This window comes from Micropterus dolomieu, linkage group LG23 (genome assembly GCF_021292245.1).
Source record: "Micropterus dolomieu isolate WLL.071019.BEF.003 ecotype Adirondacks linkage group LG23, ASM2129224v1, whole genome shotgun sequence".
Taxonomy (NCBI): Eukaryota; Metazoa; Chordata; class Actinopteri; order Centrarchiformes; family Centrarchidae; genus Micropterus; species Micropterus dolomieu.
Genome location: NC_060172.1, coordinates 9,833,054 through 9,858,543, shown reverse-complemented (window position 1 = coordinate 9,858,543; position 25,490 = coordinate 9,833,054). Strand labels below are relative to the sequence as shown.

Below are 25,490 nucleotides of genomic sequence, written 5' to 3'. Positions count from 1 at the left end.
AATAGAATTTAAAATCATTCTTCTTACCTACAAAGCTCTTAATGGTCAGGCACCATCTCCCCTTTCTGGTAGTCTTGTGCTTTCTCGTCCCTCTCCTCTCTCCTCCTATCACTTCCTGCAGGTGTTTCTGGCTCTGGAGCTGTGGAGTCTGGATCTGTGGCTGCGGGTCACCTGCTGCCCCCGTGTTCCTGCTCGACACCCTCTGCTACAACAACTATTGTTACTAGTCCTATTGTTATTATTGTTGTTATAATCATTAACATTACGATTGTTATCATTAACACTACTATAAATATCTGTACCATTTTTCATTTAGTCTATAGCAACATCACCTTTACTGTCTGTACCTCTGTGTGTGTATATTGTGTAGACTGCCTCCCTCCCCTCTCTCTCTCCTTCCATCCCTCTCTTTTTCTCTCTGTTTCTCTCTCTCTCTCTCTCTCTGGCCGCCCACCCACCCTGAGCCAGGGTTCTGCTCGAGGTTTCTACCTCTTAAAAGGGAGTTTTTCCTTGCATCTGTCGCCTAGTGCTTGCTCTTGGTGGGAACTGTTGGGCTTCTGTAAATATCATCACAGAGTACGGTCTAGACCTGCTCTTTTATGAAAAGAGCTGTGCGATAACTGTTGTTGTGATTTGGCGCTATATAAAAAAAATTGAATTGAATAATCTGCAAGCCCTGCTGGAGCAAGAGAACTACACAACTCAGTATTTAATGATTAATTAGGCTATAATCAAAACCCATGTTAAGTCTAATTTTTGGGACAAACCGGACAGGAGTCGGGACAACTCCTCGTAATTCGGGACTGTCCCGAATTCTTCGGGTTGTCTGGTCACTCTAGTTGCAACTCTAGTTAAATGTACAGCTTTGAGTTCAGCGAGGACACTTTGTTATGAATTACATACATTTTTACCTGACTATGGTATTTCTTTTTGCCATACATTTGCTTTACACTTTAAAATATGAATTGTGCTAAAGTCTTTACCACGGACTGGTGAAGGGGAGAAAAGAGACGGTGTAGGCAGCGCTCAGACACAAGTTGTTAAGGTGGTTGCCTGGGTTGCAGGGTTGACATTAATCCTTCCTGCCCTTTTCTTCACCCTGAAGTCTTGAGGCTCCTTCATGGAGGCCAGCAGACAAAACCACTGAGGCAGATAGTGAGTCACTAAACATCTTGGCTAGAGGAAGAACATCCCAGATGGAGTGCTCTTGATCAAGCAGATGGTCTTTGCAGATTTCAGGGTGCTGTTGAAGTGTAGGACTGTGAAGGACTCAGCTTTCTGAATGAAGGTCACGAGGACTTGGCAGATTCAAATGGGTACTATTAGCTGTGCTGGCATATGGTCATTGGATGGCATAGAACACATAGCCTAGTGGGTTAATAGATATAAATAGGTTAAAGTTTTCCTGTGGAGTTTTTGACCACTAGTAGTTCTTTTTTACAACCACGCCTGCCACGCAAGGCCCAGTCCTTCATATAATTTAATGCTTTTCAGCTGATTGACAGCTGTTGGACATAACGAGCGACCAAGGCTATTAATGTGCCCACAAAGGCAGTGAAGAAGAAGACCGAAAGCTAGTGAACATGGGTGTAAAAATTGTACAATTCAAAAATATTAAAAGAATATCAGCTTTAGAAATGTTTTATGAGGAAAGAAATGCACTCCGAATATTTGTTACGCCTCAAGGATACACACAGTGCATGTTGCTGAGGACAAAATGTATGTAAACATAACTTTGTTACAAAAAACCTCATCAGGGCACTTTTAAACCATAGCATTGTTATTATAACACTATAAAAACACTAAATTTGAGGTTCATTAAATTTGGCTGAAATTAATGAAGTAGTAGTAGTAGTAGGAACTACTACTACTGTTTTTAATTTAGTATTTTTCTTCAAGGTTTGCATTGTACTGTACCTTGTAACTCTGGTTTCCTACGACGCTTTATAAATAAATAAGGGGAGACCGGGTAAGGTTGTAACATGGGTTGGTTGTAACGCGTCCAATTTCTCCAATCATGATTCTCCAATCAAGTAAGCAAGCTATTTGGATCACCGCTACACACACACACACAGACACAGCAGTTATCTATAAAAAGAATTTAAGTGTTGAATATAAAGCATTCGATATCATGTATTTCTCATATTTCGTATTACATAATGTTACATTTCACCCCAGCGCATGTTACAACCAGAGACTGTATAAAACAAAGTTTTATTTCTTCTGTTTGACACTAAACCATGCATATTCTGTCTGTGTTGCAGAGATGACCGTAACACCATTTAATAGCAGACACATATCATGTGATACATAGCTTGTATCACATTTTGAATCAATCATAAATTTATTCTACTCAGTGTTTCTATAATTTGCATTGCTTGTTTGCATCATTTTAATATATTTGCTCATTTAATGTTTTATCTATACAAAGTTTTACTAGAACAGAAAGTTTTGTTTTCAATTGAGTTTTATTATTGTTAATAAATTACTATACAAAGGAAACCAATGGCCGAAGAGAGGAACAAGATCTCTTGCTGGTGAATCCAGTTTTTGTTGGAAATAGAACAGGCCTCTATTTAAAAACCTTTTCTCTTTCACTCTCTTGATTTGCCACTTCCTGTGTGGATAATTTTTCCCACAAGTGACTGCACCATCCACTCTGTGCCAGAATTTATTTTAGGCAAAAGTGTGAGACCAAACTTACATCATTAGTTACAGGATGTACATGTAGGGCGTACGTCTAGGTTGGATGGCAGAGTCTTTGATTTCTAAAACTAGATCTGCCAAAAGCTATTATGAGATGACTTTTCAGTTTGGACAAAAACACAAACATCACACTGTGAAGTTTGATCATCTTTGTAATGAAATGAAATATGTTTGTGTGAAAATGACAGGTCTTGTCCAGCGGTGTGTGATAATCCAGAGAGATGAAAATGGCTTTGGGCTGACCGTAAGTGGAGACAACCCTGTGTTTGTGCAGCTGGTAAAGGAAGGTAAGTAAGGCTCTTACACACACACACACAAACACAAAAACACTCATACGTTTGTCTTTCTATTCTTGTGAGGACCCTCACTGACATTATGTATGCCCTAGCCATAGCCCTTACCTTAACCATCACAACTTAATGCCAGACCCAACCCTTACCTTAAACTCATTCTAACATTAACCTTAAAATCAAGCACACCTGTGGAAGCCTCATCTATGACTGTTCTGACTTTTGTGTTATAGATGGGGCTGCAATGCGAGCAGGTGTTCAAACAGGAGATAGGATCATTAAGGTGAGCCTTATGTATTTATTTCTTTTTTTCCAGGTTTCAGCAACTGAGCATCTCTGGGTCTGAAAGTCAGTTAAAGGATATGTTCAGCCTTAGCTTTTTTTGTAGGGATCCGACTTCTTCTGGCTAGATACAAATTCAGGTACCTAAAATTCTGCCAATCCTAAATACCGAGTCAATGCCAGAACTCTCTTAATCCCAAATTTATTGAAAATTCACAACACGTCAACTTTAGGTTAAGTTAGCTAACTGGCATCGTCAACACTTGTGGCTTAAATGTAAAAGGCCTTCCACTGCCGTCACATTCAAATGCATTTATTGTGAAGTACATGCAGGAAGTAACAGCAGCAGCTTTTACTCGTCAGAATTAGCTCACTGCCCCATTAGCACAGAAAACTTTATTTACCGGGTTAGGGTTAGGTCGAGGCATGATCGCTTTAATAAGGTCGGAATCAGATTGGTTCATCCAGTCTTAACCAGCCAGGTGTGGGGAGTCACGTGTGGTGCTCTGACAGAGGGCCCCTGCTGTTTAGGGGTTAAAACAGCTGATGCATTATGTAGTTTGGGCGACACTACGGCTTAAAAATGATCTGTAAAATATTAACGATGATAATATGTATAATGATAAAAGTTGAATACTAACAGGCAAATAACATTTAACCGGAGAATTACAGAGAGGCTATAATTGATCCTTGTGGAATGATCTTCAATTCAGTGCTGTACTTTGGAGCCCTACTTAATTATTCAGGTGGTTAGAGGATAAGTTAGGCCACTTTCTGTTTTTGTTGCAGACAAAAAGTCCCTTGAAAAGGCCAAAACCAAAGGCTGATATATCTTATTCCTCTGTGCCGCAGAGCTCTATTGTTGTCCAAAATAACTATTAAAAACACATCAGTGAGCCACAGCGTTTCACTGGCTGAATGTAGCCACCGTAGTTTATTGGAGTTGATCCCAAATGCTCCGTCCTGCTGCTGTAAAGACTCACTAGAGGCTACAGCAATCTGCATCTGAAAATAGTCCCCTCCTCTTGATTTCTAAAAACTACAGTGGCCAGCTGTTTTGGGGAAATTATGTAAGCTTTAAAAAAAATATATAAGTATATTGTGAACTGTTTAAAAAAATAAATAAATAAAAAATTCCTCTTCAGCAGTCACAAATGGTCGAGGGGCTGAGATAGGACTGAAGAGAAATATATGCTAATGCATTTTGTTTTCTGACAGGTTAACGGGACCTTAGTTACAGATTCAAACCACACTGAGGTTGTGAAGCTCATAAAATGTAAGTATGAACTTCTGATTATATCTCATATTTAAATGTCAGGGCTTTTGATTGCACTTTAGGGACATAATGTTAACTACTTTGCAACAAGGCTAAAGCAAGTCTTGTAATGGTTATTAATGACTTGTCATCACTAGGTTACGGAAAGACATGGACGTAGCACGTCTACCAAGTTCTTTGAGGGGTGTTTTGAAACTCTGGAGCTTGAGTTTTCTGCTTGCAGCCATTTGTTTTAGTTACTGGAGCCATAAAATTCATATTTGGGCTGACAGTTGTGGGCTGAGACATCTGTCAGTCAAACAAACATGCCTCCCAAACATGCAACTCTTGAGTCTTAGTTGTTGAGATAATAAATATTGGGATTTTATTTCTAGAGAGAAACATTAAGGGTTTTTCCATTCACTTGTGTGTACAGCTGGCTTGGACAAGACATAATTCATGACATAATGTATCAGCATTATATTATTATTTTGTTTTCATTCCCTTCATGCGGTCAAATGTTTTTCTGACTGAGCTCTTTCTCTCAGCTGGTTTTGCTGATCAGATCTTCACGGTGGCTTGGATGCTTTTATGTATGAGTATTTTTCTTTCTCATCACCCTCCCTTCATTCCTTTCCCATGAATCCTCTCTGGCAGCGGGCTCCTATGTAGCCCTGACAGTGCTGGGGAGGCCTCCAGGGCTTCCTCAGATCCCACTCGAGGAGGGAGAGGAGGAAGAGAGGGAGGAAGGGGCAGAGGTCAGCCCTCTTTCCTCCCTCTCAGTGCCCCACTCGCCTGCACTGCCCGGTGGGGAGCAATGCAGGCCCCAGGAGCACACCACCTCATCTCCGTCACATGGGGTAAGGAAGACGAAGAGAGTAATATCTTCTTTTTAAGAGCTCTATCTCTTTTATAAAGGATGGGAACACTTCACACAATATTAAGCGCCTACTAATAGGTTGAGGCAGCATACAGATAAATACAAAACCGGTTGTGCCAAGATTTCCTGATGAGATCTGATGTAAAGTTCTCTTGTTGAGTATTTATGGAAGATAAAACATGTGAGAAACAGACAGTCAATATCTGATTTTGCTGTTAAAATCAACTTGAACTTCCTCAAACCCAGAAAAATCTGTTACAATCCCATGGAAGACCAAAAAGACAAATAAGATGTAGTTTTATAAAAGTATGATGTATAAATACAATACTGAGTAATAGATGAATATCATGAATTAAAGATAAAGAATTTAAAATACTGTAGGCCTTTTTTTCCTGAAACCATGCGCAAACCCCTCCATTATTACTATCTGCCTTATTTTGTTTTTATTTAAGGGTGAAATTGATTATAGGGATACATTTTCATATAGACTTTATAATGCTTCTACTGTAATTGCCACTGCAAATATTTTAAGGAGATATTCTAAGCTTTATTGTCTGTGATTTAAAAAAAAAAAAAAGCATATAATTGTTCATAACCAATACTATCGCTGTGTCAACAGTCCACAAGGTTCATTTGAAGCCAGTAACTTACCCAACAGATGCACGCTACTTCCATAGGAAAACTGTGACAGGACTGTGTTTGCATGATGGCTGACATTGTGCCATCATTAAATAAGGCCCTGCATGTTAAGGTCGCTGTAAAGGTTGGCTTTATAGGAATATTGTAGGAATATTATATTGGGATATTTATATATTATATTGCTTTGATATTGATAAGTTGAGGGAACTTACTTAAGATTACAATATAAATGTTTACTTTTGTAACAAAAGCTGAACAGGTTATAAAGTTGTTTCCAAGTGTAGCCTCTCTTATGTTTCTGTTCAAACTTCTTCTCTATAGCTCTCAATGGTGAACTGAAACTTCAGTCTCTGAAATTATGGTATTTTTAACTGTGACAAAGTTCATGATATCAGCAGCTTATCTGGCTGGTTCAACCCACACAGCTCATTATTTTTAATTAGCCCTATCGTCTCAGTCCATTACTGTGAGCTTTTGCCAAAACAGCTGCGCTCTGTCAACGATGAATTTTTTCCACGATTTGTTTCTTTGTTAGAATTATCAACTTATTTGCACCGTGCACCATCTTTCTCCTTCAGCTCTAATATTGAATGTAAAGACGTGGAAAACTAAAGTAAAGTAACTTTGTTGTTGTAAATGGTCATGTCAATCATCACCTTTATTTATCTACAAGTGTCCACATTCCCCTTTTTTCTTTTTCACTTTGAGTCTGATTAGTATCACTTCTCTCTTTTCCTGTGAAAACCTAAAGCTTCAATCACAGTTGTGTATAATAGGAATAATTATGTAATGATGTGTTTTTTCAGTGTATCTGACTATTTTACATCAGTGTTTCCTCTTTTCTTTCCTTATTTAAGGGTGAGAACAAAACCATGCACAACCAGAAGGCCGACATCCCACAAAAGATGCTAATCAAGGAGCAACAGGACTTACAGGTGTGTGTATTATACAATGAGGTTTTTATTACTGTGTTTTCTTGGACAAAGCGATTTTATATAAACTGGACTCTGACTCCTGAATGTGTTGATTATGGTTTGTCTGCCTTGTATCAAGTTTCCACCAGTTAATTTATTATCACATTAATCATGTCAAGAGATCATCAAATATCTTTTAAGCATACTTTTTCATGTGTGGCTTGTGTCTACAATACTGGGCTTCTTTGGGATTTATGTGGGTTAAGGCAAAGGAGGAGGAGTACAGCAGAAACCCTCGGCCTAAACTACTGAAGGAGATCCAGGAGGCCAAGAAGCACATTTCCCTGCTGCAGGAGCAGCTCAGCAAAGCAGCATTACAGGTGTTGTAGAAGCACATACACACACACACACACACACACACACACACACACACACACACACACACACACACACACTCTCATCATCACTCAAAATGTGTTCAAACTCTTTGTCTTTTGCATTCTTTATATCCTGTGACAAGGGGTGACATTTTATAACTTAAACTTAAACTTTTCTGTCACTTCCACACACTTCACATTAACACAGGTCACTGCAGGTTCTTACACTACAGGACCTTTGGTAATTGCAACGGATAGATGGTAAACTGATGTACACGTGTGTTTCAGGATGGAGTAAAAGGGTGCAGGGATGGTGAGGCTGAGGAGGGGGACCGTGAACCTTCTCTAAAGGAACAGACCCCGTCCTCACGGGGTGACAGCGGAACTGACGGGCCCTCGACCAACAATAACTCTGTGGGTATAATGACAGATCACAGCAATTAATGTGGTGAACTACATGACCTAGAAGCACTCTGCCCTTACTCTGTCAAGTGTGTTTTTTTGCCAGCTGTTCAAGGTAGTGTAGGTAGATGCTTAAACGATGATTGAAGCTTCAAGCTTCTCAAATGTAAGTGTCTCTGTTATATCACTGTTCATTTGATATCTTTGGATTTTGGACTGTTGGTCAGATGAAAAAAGCAATTTGAAGATTTGTATATAACACAATTTTCTTGTAGTTTACACTTGATTATTCATATAAACTATGAAGAGAATAGTCAATAATTTTTATGTAAAAACCTTAGACAGAACCTCCATGACTAAAATAGCAATGTCAACGTAATATGAAACTTTTCATACTGTATGTGGTTTGTGCTTTATGCAATTTTTATGACAAGAACTAATTTACCATGGATCAGGTGAGTACCCACGATCTAATGTTAAAGACAACAGGAAGCCTCTCTGAAAATACAGCTTACACAGGCTCCTTTGTAATAACAATCTTTTTTATCTCAACCTAACCTTACTATAAATAGGGATAAAATAGTCCTACTTTCCAATCTCTGGGGATTTCCCACTATTCAGCACTAGACTAAACAATCAATTTGGCTTAAGTGCTGTGTTGTTCTCTGTGTGTATTTGTGTGTGTGTGGGTGTGTGTGTGTGTTTGTCTGTGTGTATTAGATGCACAGCAGCCCCCTCTCAGAGAGTCCAGGCAAAAGAGAGACACCGTGTCAAAGCCCAGACATCATCCGCCGAGACGGCCTGAACTTCTGCCCATCACCAGACACTGGGGACACTCCTGACACAGTAATATTCTCTCTCTCTCTTACACACAGACAGACACTCTGAAGTATGATTATTGTAATACCTGTGGTTTTGTAATATCACTGTGAAGTCAATTTGAAGACAAGCTGAAGTATAATTTTCAGTGGAGTACAAGTGGGCGTGTAATGGTGTGAGTTTGTCTATCAGTGCATATAACCATGCCAATTTTTTTACTCAGGACTCCAGTGCCCAGTGTAGTATGGGTAGCCCTCCGTACCTCCTCAACCCCCAGATCATCGGAGCAGAAGATGACTACTTTGACTCACAGCAAGAGCAGGTATTATATAAAAACAATTATGTGCCAATCGGACAAAAAGTTGATTGGATGAAACATAATCTGCATGAACATTTAAATTAAAAAAAAAAAAATGGAAACAATAAGCATGTTCCCCTGAATGAATGATGCAGTCACCACAGCCATTTCATTAAATTCAGACTGCTGATGTGGAGTTACAGGAGCAGTTTGTGGTTTTGAATCGATCTAATGAATTTGACCCCCTTCTCTCTCTCTTTCAGATTAACGGACAGTGTAGCTGTTTCCAGAGTGTAGACTTGTTGAAGTCTCGGCCGGCTCATCTCGCTGTCTTCCTCCATCATGTTGTCTCGCAGTTTGACCCGGCGCCTTTGGTATATATGCAAACAAACACACACACAATGGGTCATATATATATATATATGCAGACTCATTTAAAAATTCTCAGTAACTTCCTGGAAACTTCCTTTAACAGCTGGGCACTTTAGTTTTTAGCTTACATTACTCAAACAGGTATAATAACTGCGCTTGTGGGGGACTATTTCCATCTGTGGATTATATCACATTTGGTGCTCAAAGGATTATTTACTACAGCATAAAAGTGTATTTGTGATTAATTCAAAAACACATTGGCTATGATTATTGTAATGAAAGGTCATGTCACTTAGTGTTACAGTGTTGCTAAGGAATCTGTCATGAATAGTTACAATAGGCGTATAATGCTGTGCTGAAAAAAAGAGATGTGGATAAGAGAATGAATAAATATATAAATGAAAGCAGGCGAAGGATTGATCTTTGAGGAATGCCTTCACTGATCTAGAAGAAGCTTTGAGTTTCCGATGAGAAAATGTGTATAATTTACTAAATGAGATGCGTGACTTCACATTGACAGCAATATGATGCTCTTTCTCGTCGTCTTACTTCTGTTAGCTCTGTTATCTCTACGCTGACATGCACAAGCAAACCAGCTCCAAAGAAAGCCGGCGCTTCTTCCTGGATTTCCACTCACTCTTTATGGATAGAACAGCAGTAAGTAATTCTGCTGCTTTTTTTTTAACCAAATCAATTTCTTTTCTCTCAGAATGCATTTCTGACTTACTGAATACTTTATTTGTTTGTTAATGTAACTAACAAATATAGTTACAAACTGCATAATTCATTTTGTCGTTGTCTTTCCCAGAATCTTAAAGTACCAGTGCCAGAGGCCATTTCAGCTGAATTAGGTAAGAGATAAAAAATACACTAAAATACTTCTAAGATTTCTTCAATGAACTGACTTGACATCAGTAAATTTTGGCAACCTGCCATTTCGCATTTGGGTTTTGTTTATGTGAGATATACACTGAACAAAATTATAAACGCAACACTTGTTTTTGCCACCATTTATCATGAGCTGAACTCAAAGATCTAAGACTTTCTCTATGTACACCTATGCCTATTTCTCTCAAATATTGTTCACAAATCTGTCAAAATCTGTGTTAGTGAGCACTTCTCCTTTGCCGAGATAATCCATCCATCTCACAGGTGTGGCATATCAAGATGTTTTTTCCACAGTTGGTCAAAGACTCAAAGAAATTGTGTTTAATGTGGATCAGTCATATCATGGCAGGTATCCAAATTGACTAATAAGGTCAGTATCAGATACTGTTGTAGTGTTTCATCGGGACATCTCTAACGTCAGTTCAGAATATTTTACCACAATTAAGGAATCAGACAAGTAGTTCAAAGAGGTGGACAGACACATAGACGAAGCGTCTTTTCAGAAAGATTCATAAATGTTACTGTGCCTGCTTTCTTAATTATTCCGGGGTGGACTATTTTGTGTGTTTGTGTCTCTGCACAGAGAAGCGGAGGTTGGAGTTAATCCCAGAGGAGCTCTGCAAACAGTATACCCAGCTGTTACAGGACACACTCTTACCAGACCTGCACAAGAACCTGGATGATTTCAGGTAAGAGTCACACAACTATATAACCACTGTGACAATAATGATCGAACTTGACCGAAGTCTGTTATACTGTAGGTTAGTTGTAAGAAGGTAATATCTCTACACGTTGCCCTGTGAATGATGTTATTTGTGTACCTCTCTTTATGTTTATGTGTGTGCAGACAGAAGCGCAGCATGGGTCTGACTCTGGCTGAAAACGAGCTGTCGAAGCTGGACTTGGAGCGTGGAAAAGATCAGCAGGCCTTGGAGAAGGAATGCTCCTGTGCTGAACACATCCTCTCCAAGATAGAGGATATCTTGTGAGTCCCTGAGCACAGTCAGACACAAAGAAACATACATGTATATAGTCAACTTCTATAAACCTTGTTTTATTGTGCGTGTGCTAACCCTGAGCTGCCTTTTGCAGGTTGACATCTCAGCCCACAGAAGAGGAGAAGTGGTAAGAGGAGGAAGTCAGTTGCAGGACAGTCAGTGTAATTTCTGTTTTAGTTTCTGTTCAGGTATACAACTGTTGTTTTTGTTGAGTCTTTTGTATGTCTGTAATATAGAAAAGCTAATATGAGTGTCCATAATAATGTTAGAGATTAATAATACTGTATTCTACTATTATTATCATCACTATTATCTGTAATGGAAGTATTAGGATCATTAATACATTGTTGTGTAATAAAGGCATTTGCAGTTGAACCCTACAGATTTGTAAATAATGCTATACAGTAAATAACAATCTGCCTTTTTTTCTTGACTGTGTGTCCTGTCATGTTGCAGCCAAACAATGCAGTATGTGATTCACACCTATATGAAGCACCTTGGGGTGAAAGCAAAGGAGCCTCGCGGCCTCGAACATAAACGAGCGCGCATCAATTTCCTGCCTAAGATTAAGGTCCGGTCCCTTGTTATAATGAACTTTTACAATATGTTTGAAATGCTGTCCTTCAAGTAAACATTTAAAAGGCAACTATGTGTTACTTTAACAAGCAGAAGAGTATCAAGCCTGAGAAGGAAGGTGAGGAGAAGGTAAAAAAGCCTCGGTTTCCCAACATCCTCGGCCCGCCACGGCGTCTCAGCAGAGTGGATTCCACTTCAGGTGAGGAGCAAACTTCAGTTTGTTGTTTTAAAACTACCCACTATCATTAATTCAGAGTAAGGCAACTGGTAAAAAACAGTAAAAAGAGCACAAATGCTATTAAAAAAATTCTAAAGGTAGGAAAGATGTGAATTGGTGTATATCTGAGTGTGTAATAGATGTTATCACTGTTGGTGAATGTGGTGGATTTACTTGCCCATGTTTTTTCTATCCTTATATACATGCATGTTTGTGCACTTGGGTTTGTGTGTAGTCGGTAAGGCCGTGGAGATAAACAAGCAGCGGTCACCAAAACAGCCCTCTCAGCCAGCCATCGGCATCCCTGAACAGTCTGACTCTTCCTCGAATTCTGGACGGATCCGTGGAAATCAGCTCAGTGAAGGATCGGACAACGGCACACAATTTTTTCCCTCCACCACCTCCCCTACACACAGCTCGTCCACCGGTCAGGCCTCAGATACCAGTGGACAAGACTCAGACTCCAGTAAGATGTACCAATTTCTCTTCCTCTCCTTTTTTCAGATTGTTTAATTTGAATACTTTTTAGAGGCCCCAAGAGGGGAAAAAAACTGCGGTTTGTGTCATAAGAAAGAAGAAAAGATTGCAAAAATGTCCAACAAACTTTAAATAATGTGCCGTTTTCAAAATATTCAGACTTCTTATCATTATAACCTTTTTTCGCAATATATTTAAATTGTATTTTGGAAATCTTAGATTTTGTTGTAATTATTGGATTATGAGACTAAAAGTCAGACTATCAGGGGTATCCTGGCTGTACCATATCAATACCATAGCAACAATTCTTTAGTGCCATTAGTTGTGCAACTTACCACTGTCAGAATAAAAATTGTACTATGCAATGGTATAATTGTCACCTGGTTTTCTTTATTTCCTCTGTATTGCATTGCTCTCCTCTTTTCTCTACAGATGTGTCTCCATTCTGCATCCAGCCCAGACTGGGAGAGAGTCTGCAGTCTGGCGACCATCAGGACGGAGTCTTCAGTCCGACCAGCACTCCGTTTGACTTCAGCCCCTCCAACCTGGAGCAGTTACAAGAGGAAGACCAGGAGCCTTTCAGGTATTTAAGGGGTTTGGATTTTCTCTTAATTGTCCCACTTCACCAATGACGCAAGAAGGAAGTGTGGGGTGCTGGCTTAATTCTATAGAGCAACTTTAACCATGTCACTACATCTTAACAGAATATACTGTTAAAATGACCTATAGCCTACTGTATGTAATTAATGTCACCATATAGGTAATTTCGCCTTTTAGATGCAGTTTGACAGCTCTAATGACATGTTCAGTTGGGATTTATGTGGAGGGAGAAGACATTAATGTAGGGCTGCAACTAACAATTATGTTCATTATTGATCAATCTGCTGATTATTTTTGATTCTTTAGTCTATAAAATTAAAGAAAATTGTAAAATTAAAAAATACCCACCACCCCAAGGTGGTATCTTCAAATTGCTCATTTTGTCTGGTCAGCAGTCCAAAACCCAAAGATATTCAGTTTACGGAGACATAAGACAAATAAAACCTGCAATTCCAGCTTGCTGGAAGCTGGAGCCAGCAAACTGAAATCATTCATCGATTATGAAAATAGATACAGATGAATTAATCATTTCAGCTCATTAATGATTGTAAAAGTACAAATAACCCATCAAAGTGGGAGAGAATGTGGCATAATTTTTGTCAAAATAATTAATGAAACTATTTTTTTGAGAGTTTAGTGCGATAAATAAAGAATTTAATGACATATTAAATCCCCCATGTACCCTTTCGTTCTACCACTGCTATCTTTTTAACAGCCTTTCTACCTCTGTCTTCGGCTGGCACTAGGATGGAGGTGCAGTGTCCGGTGAGTTCAGCTGACATCCAGAGTGAAGACGATCAGGGAGGTGAGATGGAGTTTGAAGAGGACCCTGTGAACTGGCAGAGTCTGGTCAGCCGAGGCGTCCTGGCAAGCTTAACGCAACAGGAGATCAAGCGGCAGGAAGTCATCAATGGTAAATCACAGTCACAAAACATTTCAGAGAGTGACATTAAAAAAAAGTTTGACGTATACATACAGTATATCTCATACATGTGTGCATCCGTCCACCCATAGAGCTATTCTACACTGAGCGTGCCCACTTGCGGATGCTGAAAGTGTTGGACTGTGTTTTCAACCAGAGGTTGAGCAGAGATGCTATACTCCCGCCAGAAGATATCAAACACATCTTTATTAACCTGGAGGAAATCATTCAGCTGCACGGTAACGTCATCCACACACACTACTGCCCCACAAGTCACACAGGGATAAGCACAAATCATTAACCAGATAATGTATCCAGACATAGATCGCATAATAATATCATGTGTAAACACAAGAGCTCCATTTCTATGCTCTTAGGAAGTTTATGTTGTAATAATATGACACGCTGCCAAAAATAATGAGGCTACTGCCTTTGAACATGCACATGGCAAAATGATTTCTGTTATGCTTATGTCTGAATATTAAACTAAAGTTTCATGGCTGGAATGATGTTTGTAATTTTGTAAGTGTGCAATGGATACATGGTTTATTGCTGATAAGAAAGATATAAACACTGCAAAACATGAAGAGCAAGTATCTGAAATGTCAGGAACAACAACGATGAGATACTGAATGTTTGTATTTCAGAATTTCTTCTCACTTTGCTCCACAGTTTCTATAACAGAGCAAATGACAGCAATCAGGAAGAGGAGTGAGACATCTGTGATCGGTCAGATAGCAGATGATCTCCTGGCATGGGTAAGATGAGTTTCAATTCATGCAGGAGGCAGATTAAAAGCTTTAGCACAGGGTGTAGTGAAATGTTGGCACACCTGTATGATACAAAGGCAGCTGCAAGAGAGAACTAAAAGTCAAACAGATTATGATTTATTAGGCATTGCGTTTTAGTACCAACCCTTTGTCCAAGGAGGTTTACGTTAGCATTAACAGATCTACAATGAACCAGTGAAGTAGACAGTGTGCAGGACTTTATTTCTTCTATTCCTGTAACATAAAAACTAATCATAAAAACACCACAGCTTCCTTGCATAATCTCACAGAGAAGTTTGATTCTTGGCAGAAACAGGAGCCTCCTTGTGAAACATGGTAGTCTACACCTTCCCCAGGCCCCAAAAGAAGGACTCTGCAATAAGGGGGACTGTAAGGAAATTGTCAACTACTAAAAAAGCTGGAAATGGTCAACATTACCACACATCAGTGTGGGTATTATATTATGAACCATGTGTTTGGTGCATTGGTATTGTTATTGTTGCCTTTTTGACATATCCAACCAACAAGTCTTCTAAGTAGGAGGCATAAACAGAATTTCTTTATAATAACTTCTGAGTTTTGGAGCTTACCATGGACTCCATGGTACCATTAATTCATGTGAGATTATAGTTTTTTTTCTTCTGATGATGTGTCATAAAAGTCCAAATTACCACAAATTCTCAAATAAAAGACAGTTTTAAATAATGACAGGGGAAGGGAGTCTGCCCTTTCAGCAGCTGAAAGGCTTTTAATATGAAACATCTGTGCAGGACGTGTTGAGTTTTATTGAGAGTAGTCAATAAAGCAGTCAACAAAGTCAATAGTAGTCAAAGTCAAAAACAGTAAATTAAGAGATTAATTATTGATTGAATAGAATTATTTCTGTTGGATAAGTGAAACTCAGAGCAGCAGTTTGGACACTATTCATGACTCTGTTGTTGCTCTGATGAATCTAGAGCTGAGGGAATGTACATCATCCTTAATTTATGAAGACCACAGGAAGATGCAAGATGTGTTTTTGTTTGCATTAACCGCAAACAAAATCAACAGACAATTTGTGTGTGTGTGTGTGTGTGTGTGTGTGTGTGTGTTGATTCCAGTTCAGCGGGGAGGAAGAGGAGAAGATAAAAAGAGCAGTGGGAACTTTCTGTAGTAACCAGCCGTCTGCACTGGAGCTCATCAAGACCAGGCAGAAGAAAGACCAGAGGTTCACGTTATTCATGCAGGTCAGCACAGTAAATTCATTAAACCATGTAGATTTGATGTAGTGAACGTACGAAGACGACTTTATCCTGTCTACCTTCTCTCATCATAGTTTGTTTGAATTCTTACATTCAGTAAAAAGTTTGAATAAATGTGTTCATTATGAGAGGACAATGAGTTTATAAATGAATAGTGTAATGAAAGAGAAATAATAGTTTGACAGCATAATCTTAACTCAAGGTCCACTTACAAGGTCTGCACATGAAGACCGTGAGATACGTTGTTTAAGGCTTCATTTTGTTATGTTCAATAATTTTTCTCAATTGTAATACATGATAGGCAAATATAAATTAGCTGATATTATCACTGAAAATTAATTTTAATTCTATGTTAATATGAATAGAGGTTACCAACCAACAGTAATATTATTATAATTGTATATTTGTGTTTTGAATCCAACTAGAAACTTTTATATGCTCACATGTACAGCTCACTTTTCTTCTACAAAACATATATAAATATAATTTTGAGAAGGAGCTTATTGTTGATTAAATTGATTTCCACCCAAGTAAATATCTTTTTTTTCTTTTTAAGGAAATTTTAAGTAATATTTTCTCTCCTCATGCACCCAAAACATTCCTGATGCAAGAAATCACAGCAGGTTTAAAAACACAGTAAAACAGTATTTATGTATTACTTATTTTTATTAAATCATATATATATATTTTTTTTTCACCCAGTTTTATTTAAATAATAAGCTCTAATTAAATATCAGATCTGTTGATTGTATCAAAACTTATCTGTTATGGAGGTTTTAGATGTTGACCCTCCTAATTTGTACTTACTGTCTTTCTTTAGGAAGCTGAGAGCAACCGTCTGTGTCGCCGGCTGCAGCTTAAAGACATCATTCCTGTAGAGATGCAGAGAGTGACCAAGTACCCACTCCTGCTGGACAACATTGCCAAGTACACAGGTATAAACTGCACAGGTGCAAATATGCCTCTTTGCCCATAATATTGGTAATATATTAGATGATTCATCAAGGACAATGAATAACTTTTGCAACTGTTAGTTATGTTTGTTTATCTTCCCACAGAAGATGGTGAGGAGAGGGAAAAAGTGAAGAAAGCTGGAGAATGTTGCAAAAAGATCCTTAACCATGTCAACCAGGCTGTCAAAGAGGCTGAGAACAAACAGGTACAGACATATTAATCGTTGGAAAATATCAATCAGCTAGGGTTAAAGTGGTATTTAAGTTCACACTGGAGGTTTGGGGATTTTCATAAAATAAAAACCTTTGCTAGTTTCCAAGGGTTGAAAAGCATTTAATGAGTTGTGTTCTGTCTCACCAGAGGCTAGAGGAGTATCAGAGAAGGTTAGACCTCTCGTCACTCAAACAGAGTGAAAACCCCATGATCCTGGAGCTGAAGGTAAGAAACTAATTATCATCCCTGATTCTCTGAACATATCGGTTGATGAAGGCTTTCTCTTGTGCAATCAAATTAAACAAAAGTTGTAAATGCATGTCTGATTCATTATAGTCCCTTTTACACAAAGGACCAATATCTCTAGTAATGAGAGATGGCGACATGTTGAGGTTATTAATGAATTCACTTCTTTTATTGAAAGTCAGTTCTCGTCCTACAGAATCTGGACCTGACCAAGCGGAAGATGGTGCATGAGGGACCTCTCTCCTGGAAAGTCAACAAAGACAAGGCAATTGGTGCGTCCATACACCTGTATATGAGAATGATATTTAAAAAATACAGTATAAACTTTCCAGTGTATGAATAGAGGATGTGCACATGAAAAAACAACAGCTATAGCTTCAGTAAACATTCTTTAGTTTGTGACGTAATGACATTAATTAAAACAGATGGCTCCCTGAGAGGAAAAATCTGTCTTAAAAGATCAATAAAGCCTTAACAAAAAAGTCAGTTTACAGTATACTGCATTTACAATATGTAGTGTGTGTGCGTATATGTTTGTATTTTATACTGTACATAAAGTATACACACAGTTTTACATCACCAGTGTCTTCCTTTCAGAGCTGTACACGATCCTCCTGGAGGACATTCTGGTTTTACTGCAGAAACAGGACGAGCGTCTGGTCCTCAAATTCCACGGCAAGAATCTGGCCAGTGCCGCAGACACCAAACAAATCTTCAGCCCCATCATCAAACTCAACACTGTCTTGGTTCGGCCAGTGGCAACTGGTAAGAACTACCCTACACCCATCTGGTTTTTCACTGAATCTTTATGGTTTAGTGAATCAGTCCTCAGTGTCATAATGGTTCTTGGTAGCAGCACGGCTCTTGGGATGGTAGTGTCAGTTGGTCCACAACACTGGTCCAGACTCAAATCTAATACACTACTGGATGGACTGCCAGGAATATTTGTACTTCAATTCCTGTTTCCCAGGTGATGAGTCCCAATGATTTAGATGATTCCCTAAAATCCAATGCCACCATTAGATTGACAGATACAACTACTGCCTTGGTATAAATTGTTGGTTACAGTACACATGAACATAAATATATATATATAAATATATAAAAAGAAAGATCAAAAAATGTACAAGTATACAAAAATTACAATAATACAATGCTGACAAATATGTGTGTGTGTGTGTGTGTGTGTGTGTTTGGGGAGGGGGAGCATGAGAGTCAGTGACAGTGGGGACCCGGCCTAGTTGGGAAGCCCACTGCAATCGGAAAGAAACTGTTATTGTGGCGAGAGGTTTTGGTCCTGATGACCTCAGCCTCCTGCCAGAGGGGAGAGTCTGAAACAGTTTGTGTCTGGGATGGGAGGGGTCAGCCACAATCTTTCCTGCACACCTCAGAGTCCTGGAGCTGTACAGGTCCTGAAGAGACGGAAGGTGACAACCAATAACCTTCTCTGCAGACCGAATGATACGCTGCAGCCTGCCCTTGTCCCTGGCAGTGGCAGCAGCGTACCAGATGGTGATGGAGGAGGTGAGGATGGACTCAATGATGGCGGTGTAGAAGTGCACCATCATTGTCTTTGGCAGGCTGAACTTCTTCAGCTGCCGCAGGACGTACATCCTCTGGAGGGCCTTTTTGCCACTTGGGGTCTTGGGAGATGATGGTGCCCAGGAAGCGGAAGGAGTCCACAGTCCCAACTGGGGAGTCACCCAGGATGATGGGGGAGGGTGAGGCTGGGCTGTTACTAAAATCTACAATCATCTCCACTGTTTTCAGAGACTGGCTGCACCAGGTGCTCCTTTACCCTCATTGCCTCTTATTCTGCTGTGCCTTACCCGCAACAAAATAGTTTAAACCAGTTTTATCCCATTACCTGGTCTGAAATAGTATAGCATATGAGACAGTCTTCCAGTCCTCTTGATGTAATACCTACAAAGGTCTCACTACAGGAAATTGAATCTGTCAGGCCCTGTTTGCTTTCTGTTTTGAACAGTTCCTTGTCTACTGGCTGTGTCCCTGATTTAAAACTTCCTGTGTGAACCCACTGCTACGACGTGATCAATCACAGCATCCTGTTAGACAGACTGAGGCACAGGGTGGGGATATCTTGTACAGTCTTAGAATGGTTTTCATTTTACCTGTCGAATAGGTGGTTCTGTGTCTCAAACAACTGTCTCTTCATTTTGTTCTGTTAAGTATGGTGTGCCTCTTCTTTTACATGCTTCCCCTTCAGCACATTATTTAGAAACATGGTGTCTCTATCCATGTTTATGCTGATGATACACAGATGTATGTGGAAAAACCTTCCTCGAGTTAATCTCGGACAAAACACAAAACCTTGTTATTGGGACCCAGCACAAAACAAGTTGTGCCATTTGCTGGTTCCCTATTGGAACATATTAAGGCTGTTGCAAGGAATCTTGGCATCTGGTTTGACAGTAATTTAAGTGGAGAGCAGCACAACACAAAGCCTGTGTAGTCGTGTTTTTTGCCATCTTAGAAATATATAAAAAATACTATTGTAACTTTTAAAGACACTGAGACCATTTTGCACACCCTCATCTCCTAACGCCTTGATTACTGCAATAGCCTTTTTACTTGCTTGAACCAAAAATCTGTTGATTGACTCCAGACTGTCCACAACTCAGCTGCCAGGCCAGGCTTTTAATTAGAACAAAGAAATATGATCACATCACTCCTGTTTTAGCCTCTATACACTGGCTCCCAGAAGGTTTTAGAATAGATTTTAAAATTTTACTGATTACCTTTTAAGGCTTTTCATTGCCTCTCGCCCTGTTATATCTCTGACCTTTTAAGTACCATATGAACCGGCATATTCTCTTAAGAACCTTGGGCAGATGTATTTTGTATTGAGTCTTTGCAGTCAGAGCACTGATGCTCTGGAACAGCTGGCCTGAGGAAATCAGTTCAGCTGAGTCAGTGATTTCTGTGAAGGAGTTTAGTGGTGCTATGACACAGGTTATGATAGGGTAAATTGCTGAGGTTTTGCTGAACTCTCCAAAACAGTAGCGCGGACTCTGTTTCTCTCTTCTGCATGCTTGTTGAGTGACTGTTGCTTGAATGACGCACAGCACGTCTTGATTTGAACCAATAACCAATCGACTCTTCACACATATATAGAGGGGTGAACAATAACCTTATTTGGACAGTTAGTGAGTGCCTGCTGATCTAGGAAGGATAAATATCTCCAGACAGGAATTATTCTTCAGGTTTGGTGTTTTCATTGCATGTGTTCAGCCTAGTCTCAATAAACCTTGCTCTTTAAGTCTTCGAAATCAGTCTCCGAAAGTTCTTCATCACACCTGAGCCTGGCTTACAATATTTTCATAAAAATCTCATTGAAGTTCCTTCTTAAAACTTAGAGCTTTCCTGATTTTACTTGAGTTAAAAATGTTTTCTTTTATAACCAGACAACTTATGCCTTTTTATGACATTTTATTTTGCTGTCTTTGTAAAGCACTTTGTAACATGGATGTAAAAAAAAGTTCTCTATAAATAAAGATTATTATTTTATACAGTGTATATTAAGTATTATGTATGTATATGTAACTATCATGTAATAATTGTTCGCATTTTTGCCCTCATCAGACAACAGGTCTTTCTTTGTGCTGTCCATGTCGGAAAACGGGGCTCAGATCTATGAGCTGATGGCTCAGACGGTGTCCGATCAGAGAACGTAAGTTTTGCACCACGAAATGGCTACATGTCATCTACTCCCTCCGTCTCATCCTGCTGTATCACCTCGATTCATCCAGGTGGCAGTGTTTGATCACGCAATGTGCTGACGCCATGAAGTCCCAACCTCATAACAGAGACACACCTGCAGCTCAATCTGAGTGAGTCTACTAACGCAGCCTCTTACTTACTGATATGGTTGTATTTATATTGTTTTTATTGTTTCTAATGTGAGTGTATTTCAGTGCTGAGCGTGACGCTATTGAGATCATCAAACATGGGATGTCTAAGGAGAGCAAAGAACCTGACCGCACATCAAGTGGAAGCATCCATTCTTCAGGTACTGTAGCTGTGCTTGAATAACTTTGTGTGTGTTGAAACATTTAGTTTATTAATTAGTTAGTCGAGCAACGAAGAAATTTTGAAAAACATTTGTGTAGATTTTCTGCTTGTAATTTTAAACTGAATATCTTTGGGTTTTAAACAAAACAAGCAATTTGAAGATGATTTTTTAAATTGTAACACAAGCTAAGGGAAGCTCTTTCTGTTCATAGTGTAAATTGTCAGTTAATTAAAAATATAATTGATTAAAATAATAATTAGTTCCGCATCCATTGAGTATCTCCATTAGTTTCCTCAGCAGAATATTTGAATTTGAGGCTGACATAAATCATATCCATATATACTGCATAGAAGTATTTAACATTTTAAATCAGATTGAAAACTGCACTCTAAATATTGTTTTTTGTTGTATTCTCAATGTACACTATCACCCTTTAAATCCAATCTCAAGGCATCCAAGATAAAGATGCCACCTCTTCTCCAGACATTCAGTCTCCACCGAGTATGAACCCTTTTGATGACATGAAATCAGAAGACGAGGAAGAGGAGCTGGCCATAGCAGACAGACAGGAGGAGGAGGAGGAGGAGGAGGAAGATGAGGAGGATGAAGAGGTGGATGAAGCAGAACTAGAGGCTTTTCTTGACGGTCAGCTGGCAGACAGACTGCCCTTCCTGCAGGAAGGGTCACGTCAGGGCATCGCCCTTGAAAACCAAGAGCACAATGCGTTCGTCTTACCCTCCTCCAAAGGCGAAGAGGCTCTCAGGACATGTAAGTTCCAGGTTAAAGGGTCAGTTCACCTAAATAACAAAAATATGTTTTGAGGTATTTGGGTCACAATTGGCATAAAAGTGTAAAGCCTATGCAATGACATTAACTAAATGTTTCTCTCTTCTAGTGGCGATGCTGAAGCAGGCTCTTTTCAACCACATTATAAGCAGAGAGGCAGAGGAGGAGAACAAGCAGAGTAGGGCCCCTGGGTGTCTGCTCAGTACCTCTCTGCCTGGGAGCCCTGAGGGGCCCTCTGCTGCCAGTGATGAGAGCCAAGCATCTGCAAGCTCACAGAAAGACAACCCTCAGCTCCTCTCAGGACGCACAGGTCTGCCTGAGCCAACTGAACACAATGGTGAGGGTGAATCCTAACACATTTTTTAAATGCTGATGGATTAAAGGAATAGTTAGACATTTTGGCAATTGCGCTTATTCCCTTTCTAGTTGAGAGTTAGATGAGAATATTGATACTGCCCGCTGTCTGTAAGGCTAGCTTAGCTTAGCAAGACTGGAAACAGCTGTAGGCAACTTGAAGATTTTACATTTCTGTTGTTGTAGGGGTTAAATGAACACAATAAAATCTGTTAATTAATAATCTTTAGATGTGCTGGTATGCAGAGTTTGACAAAAGGGAATGAGTGTATTTCCCAAAACTATTTCCCAGCTCTGCTTATCCTTCCAGGTGGTTTTGTGGTTATGGATTTCAGTGGGGTCTCTGAGGAAAACAGCACTGATGATGATGTGGGAGTTGCATGTGATGTGGGAATCGATATGCGGAAACTGCTGTCCTCCTCCTCGCAGACAGAGGGCGGCGGCCCTAACCTCAGCAGGCAGCTTATGACCCACCTACGCCTCCTACAGGCCGACCTGCAGTATCTGAAGGTACTGCACAGTGAAGTGACATCCTGTTGTCGTTAGCTGCTGTTACACACACACAAATGTTGTTCCCAAGAAGTCATCTTTTTTAAATCACTGGAAAACCTTCAACCCTAAGCAAGACACCAGTATATAACCATCAGAGACCAGCAAACAAAAGTTGGTTTCAGCAGATTTATCTCGTTAAAATTTTAAATAGTTTTTTAACACTAGTACTTCCAACGAAATATTAGCATGTTATTGATAACCTACTGAAGATAAAAGCCTCTAGTCTCACGGCGATAAACTGACGGAAGCTGCTCAGTAATGCCGAGGCAGTGTGTGAAGTCATTCCACTACATAGCATTTTTGCATTTTGCCTCATTCGTCTATTGATTCCTTCATTTAAGCATGTGCATCTTAGCTTGTTTGTTTAGCTGTAGCTTTGCCTGGGGCCTGTACTACGAAGCAAGTTCAGCGTACCCGTAGCTTTTCATTATCTGGCTTCATTAAGCCTATCAATGGCGATTACGCAAAGCGGTCACACATCTATAGTTATCAGCTTGGTAATTCAACCCAGGGTTTACCAATACAGCCATAAGTGTGTTCACATTCAAGGGGCGGTGTTTGCAGCAGATGACCAATCGCAAACATGGACAGAGCTGCAATGAAGAAGTTAAAAACATAATCCAGGTTAGCAACAACACAGCTGCCACTTCAATCAGTCTCTGTTGTAGGAAGATATCGGTGTACAAAAATACGTCTGTATCACCCACAGCTTACATTAAAGTAAAAAAAAAGTCTGTGGGATCTTCTATGAATGGTGAGGTCTTTCCAAGAGAACTGATTGGCCAGTAGGCAGCGTCAAATCCTGATTCATAGTACAGTACCTCTGATCTTTGGACCACAGTGAGTTTTGTTGTGATGATCTGCTTCCAGGAGGTGGAGATGAAGTACAACGAGATGCGACAAACACACAGTGACCTGGCTACTGACTCAGATGACAACCAATGGTGTGTTTCACTTCTCCCAGTCACTTGGAACAATCCGCATATTTTCGTTCACTTCTCATACACATACATTTTTTTGTACATTAACAGGGAATCTCAAACACTCTCTCTTATATTTTTCAGATGGGTTACAATGATGAAAGACTTCCTGGACTTTCTTGGTTGAATGGGCCAAGTTTCTTCTGAATGAATCCTTGACCACTGATGTTTCCACATAATGGAAGCTTAATGTCTGATCTCCCACTTCAGGCATGTATCAGTGGAAGACGTAATCATGATTATTAGGAACATTCCACTATGAACTCAAAATCCTTCTGAGGAGGATCTGTGGAGTTACCTGAGGACAATTCAGTCGCTTTTTGCTATAATAATAACTAGCTGCATAAATTATCTAAAACACTGGAGATATGAAGGGGGAAAGTGTTTGAAGTCACACAGATGTACAGCAGAGACGCGTTAAAAAATAAAAAGAGACTGTGACAGTGACCAGAATGATTCTCCGAGGATCAAGAAGGTAGATTGTCTTGTTCAGGACTCACTGCTGTAAGCTTCATATAAAAGTCTGCAGAAAGAAATAAGAGATAACCTCTTCTGTGCATATTCAGCCTAGCATATAGATGAAAATGCTTTAAGATAGACTTCCTCACTTTGTAACAGCACTGATTAATAACCGTTAAATGCCCCACCCCAAAAAAACACCTCTAGAGTTCACTAATTATCATGTTGTATCTTGTTTCCATACACAAGCAGAAATTACAGTTTTGGTTTTAGGGGGATTCACTTGCTGGAAATATAATGTACATGATGAACAACAACCTAAAACCAAAACCTTTGCTCACCGATCGTATATGGCAACCCATGCTTTAGCTGGAGGCGCTGGACGGATGGATAAACTGTTGTAATGCCAACTAAAAACACAATTGTTTTTACATTTATGTTTATGTGTGTGTGTGTGTGTTATTGTTCATTAGTGAATTTTAGAGGTGTTTGTAGGCATATTTTTAAACAGAGCCATGTTAGCTGATCCCCCTGTAGTTATAGTGTTTGTGCTAAGCTAGGCTAACTGTGTCCTGAATCCAGCCTCATACTTCACGCACATGACCGTAATATTGCTCTTTGTCTTTGTCTCACTTGGAAAGAAAGCAAACAAGCATATTTATCAGAAAACACATGAATAATTTTAAAATGGTTATAAGAGGCTAATTTGTTGTCTGGGTTGATGGACTGAACTTTATTTATTTGGGGTCTGGCCACAAATATCAAATGAAGATTTGTTCTATTTGCAGAGCTAAACCCTTTGACAGTTCCAGTACTGTTTGTTAACTGGCTGTCCTCTTGGTTTGAATGTCTGAGCAAATGGCGTATAAATCAAATGTTGTTTAGCAGCTGACTTTGAAGTTGAAATTTTCCTATAGCACTTGAATGTAGCATAACAAACAAATCTAGATCCAGATCCCTGCCAAAATCTAATAAACTCTGTATACAGTT

General features: G+C 39.4%; 1 protein-coding gene across 1 annotated transcript in view; it reads left to right on the top strand.

Annotated features, from left to right (window-relative positions):
• LOC123962991 (rho guanine nucleotide exchange factor 12-like) overlaps positions 1–25,490 on the top strand; it is a 42,162-nt gene extending 16,672 nt beyond the window's left edge. Inside the window, exons 3-38 of the mRNA XM_046039505.1 lie at positions 2,895–2,993; positions 3,230–3,279; positions 4,497–4,554; positions 5,191–5,393; positions 6,910–6,987; positions 7,233–7,346; positions 7,632–7,757; positions 8,466–8,591; positions 8,788–8,886; positions 9,126–9,236; positions 9,793–9,891; positions 10,043–10,085; positions 10,706–10,811; positions 10,970–11,107; positions 11,215–11,247; positions 11,577–11,691; positions 11,790–11,895; positions 12,149–12,379; positions 12,823–12,973; positions 13,737–13,903; positions 14,005–14,151; positions 14,585–14,670; positions 15,783–15,908; positions 16,744–16,858; positions 16,982–17,082; positions 17,238–17,315; positions 17,533–17,608; positions 17,934–18,101; positions 20,940–21,027; positions 21,107–21,187; positions 21,272–21,366; positions 21,820–22,137; positions 22,265–22,492; positions 22,820–23,019; positions 23,932–24,005; positions 24,126–25,490. Coding sequence (XP_045895461.1) covers positions 2,895–2,993; positions 3,230–3,279; positions 4,497–4,554; positions 5,191–5,393; positions 6,910–6,987; positions 7,233–7,346; positions 7,632–7,757; positions 8,466–8,591; positions 8,788–8,886; positions 9,126–9,236; positions 9,793–9,891; positions 10,043–10,085; positions 10,706–10,811; positions 10,970–11,107; positions 11,215–11,247; positions 11,577–11,691; positions 11,790–11,895; positions 12,149–12,379; positions 12,823–12,973; positions 13,737–13,903; positions 14,005–14,151; positions 14,585–14,670; positions 15,783–15,908; positions 16,744–16,858; positions 16,982–17,082; positions 17,238–17,315; positions 17,533–17,608; positions 17,934–18,101; positions 20,940–21,027; positions 21,107–21,187; positions 21,272–21,366; positions 21,820–22,137; positions 22,265–22,492; positions 22,820–23,019; positions 23,932–24,005; position 24,126 — 4,235 coding nt within the window. The 3' untranslated portion in view covers positions 24,127–25,490. The remainder of the gene's footprint in view (positions 1–2,894; positions 2,994–3,229; positions 3,280–4,496; positions 4,555–5,190; positions 5,394–6,909; positions 6,988–7,232; positions 7,347–7,631; positions 7,758–8,465; positions 8,592–8,787; positions 8,887–9,125; positions 9,237–9,792; positions 9,892–10,042; positions 10,086–10,705; positions 10,812–10,969; positions 11,108–11,214; positions 11,248–11,576; positions 11,692–11,789; positions 11,896–12,148; positions 12,380–12,822; positions 12,974–13,736; positions 13,904–14,004; positions 14,152–14,584; positions 14,671–15,782; positions 15,909–16,743; positions 16,859–16,981; positions 17,083–17,237; positions 17,316–17,532; positions 17,609–17,933; positions 18,102–20,939; positions 21,028–21,106; positions 21,188–21,271; positions 21,367–21,819; positions 22,138–22,264; positions 22,493–22,819; positions 23,020–23,931; positions 24,006–24,125) is intronic.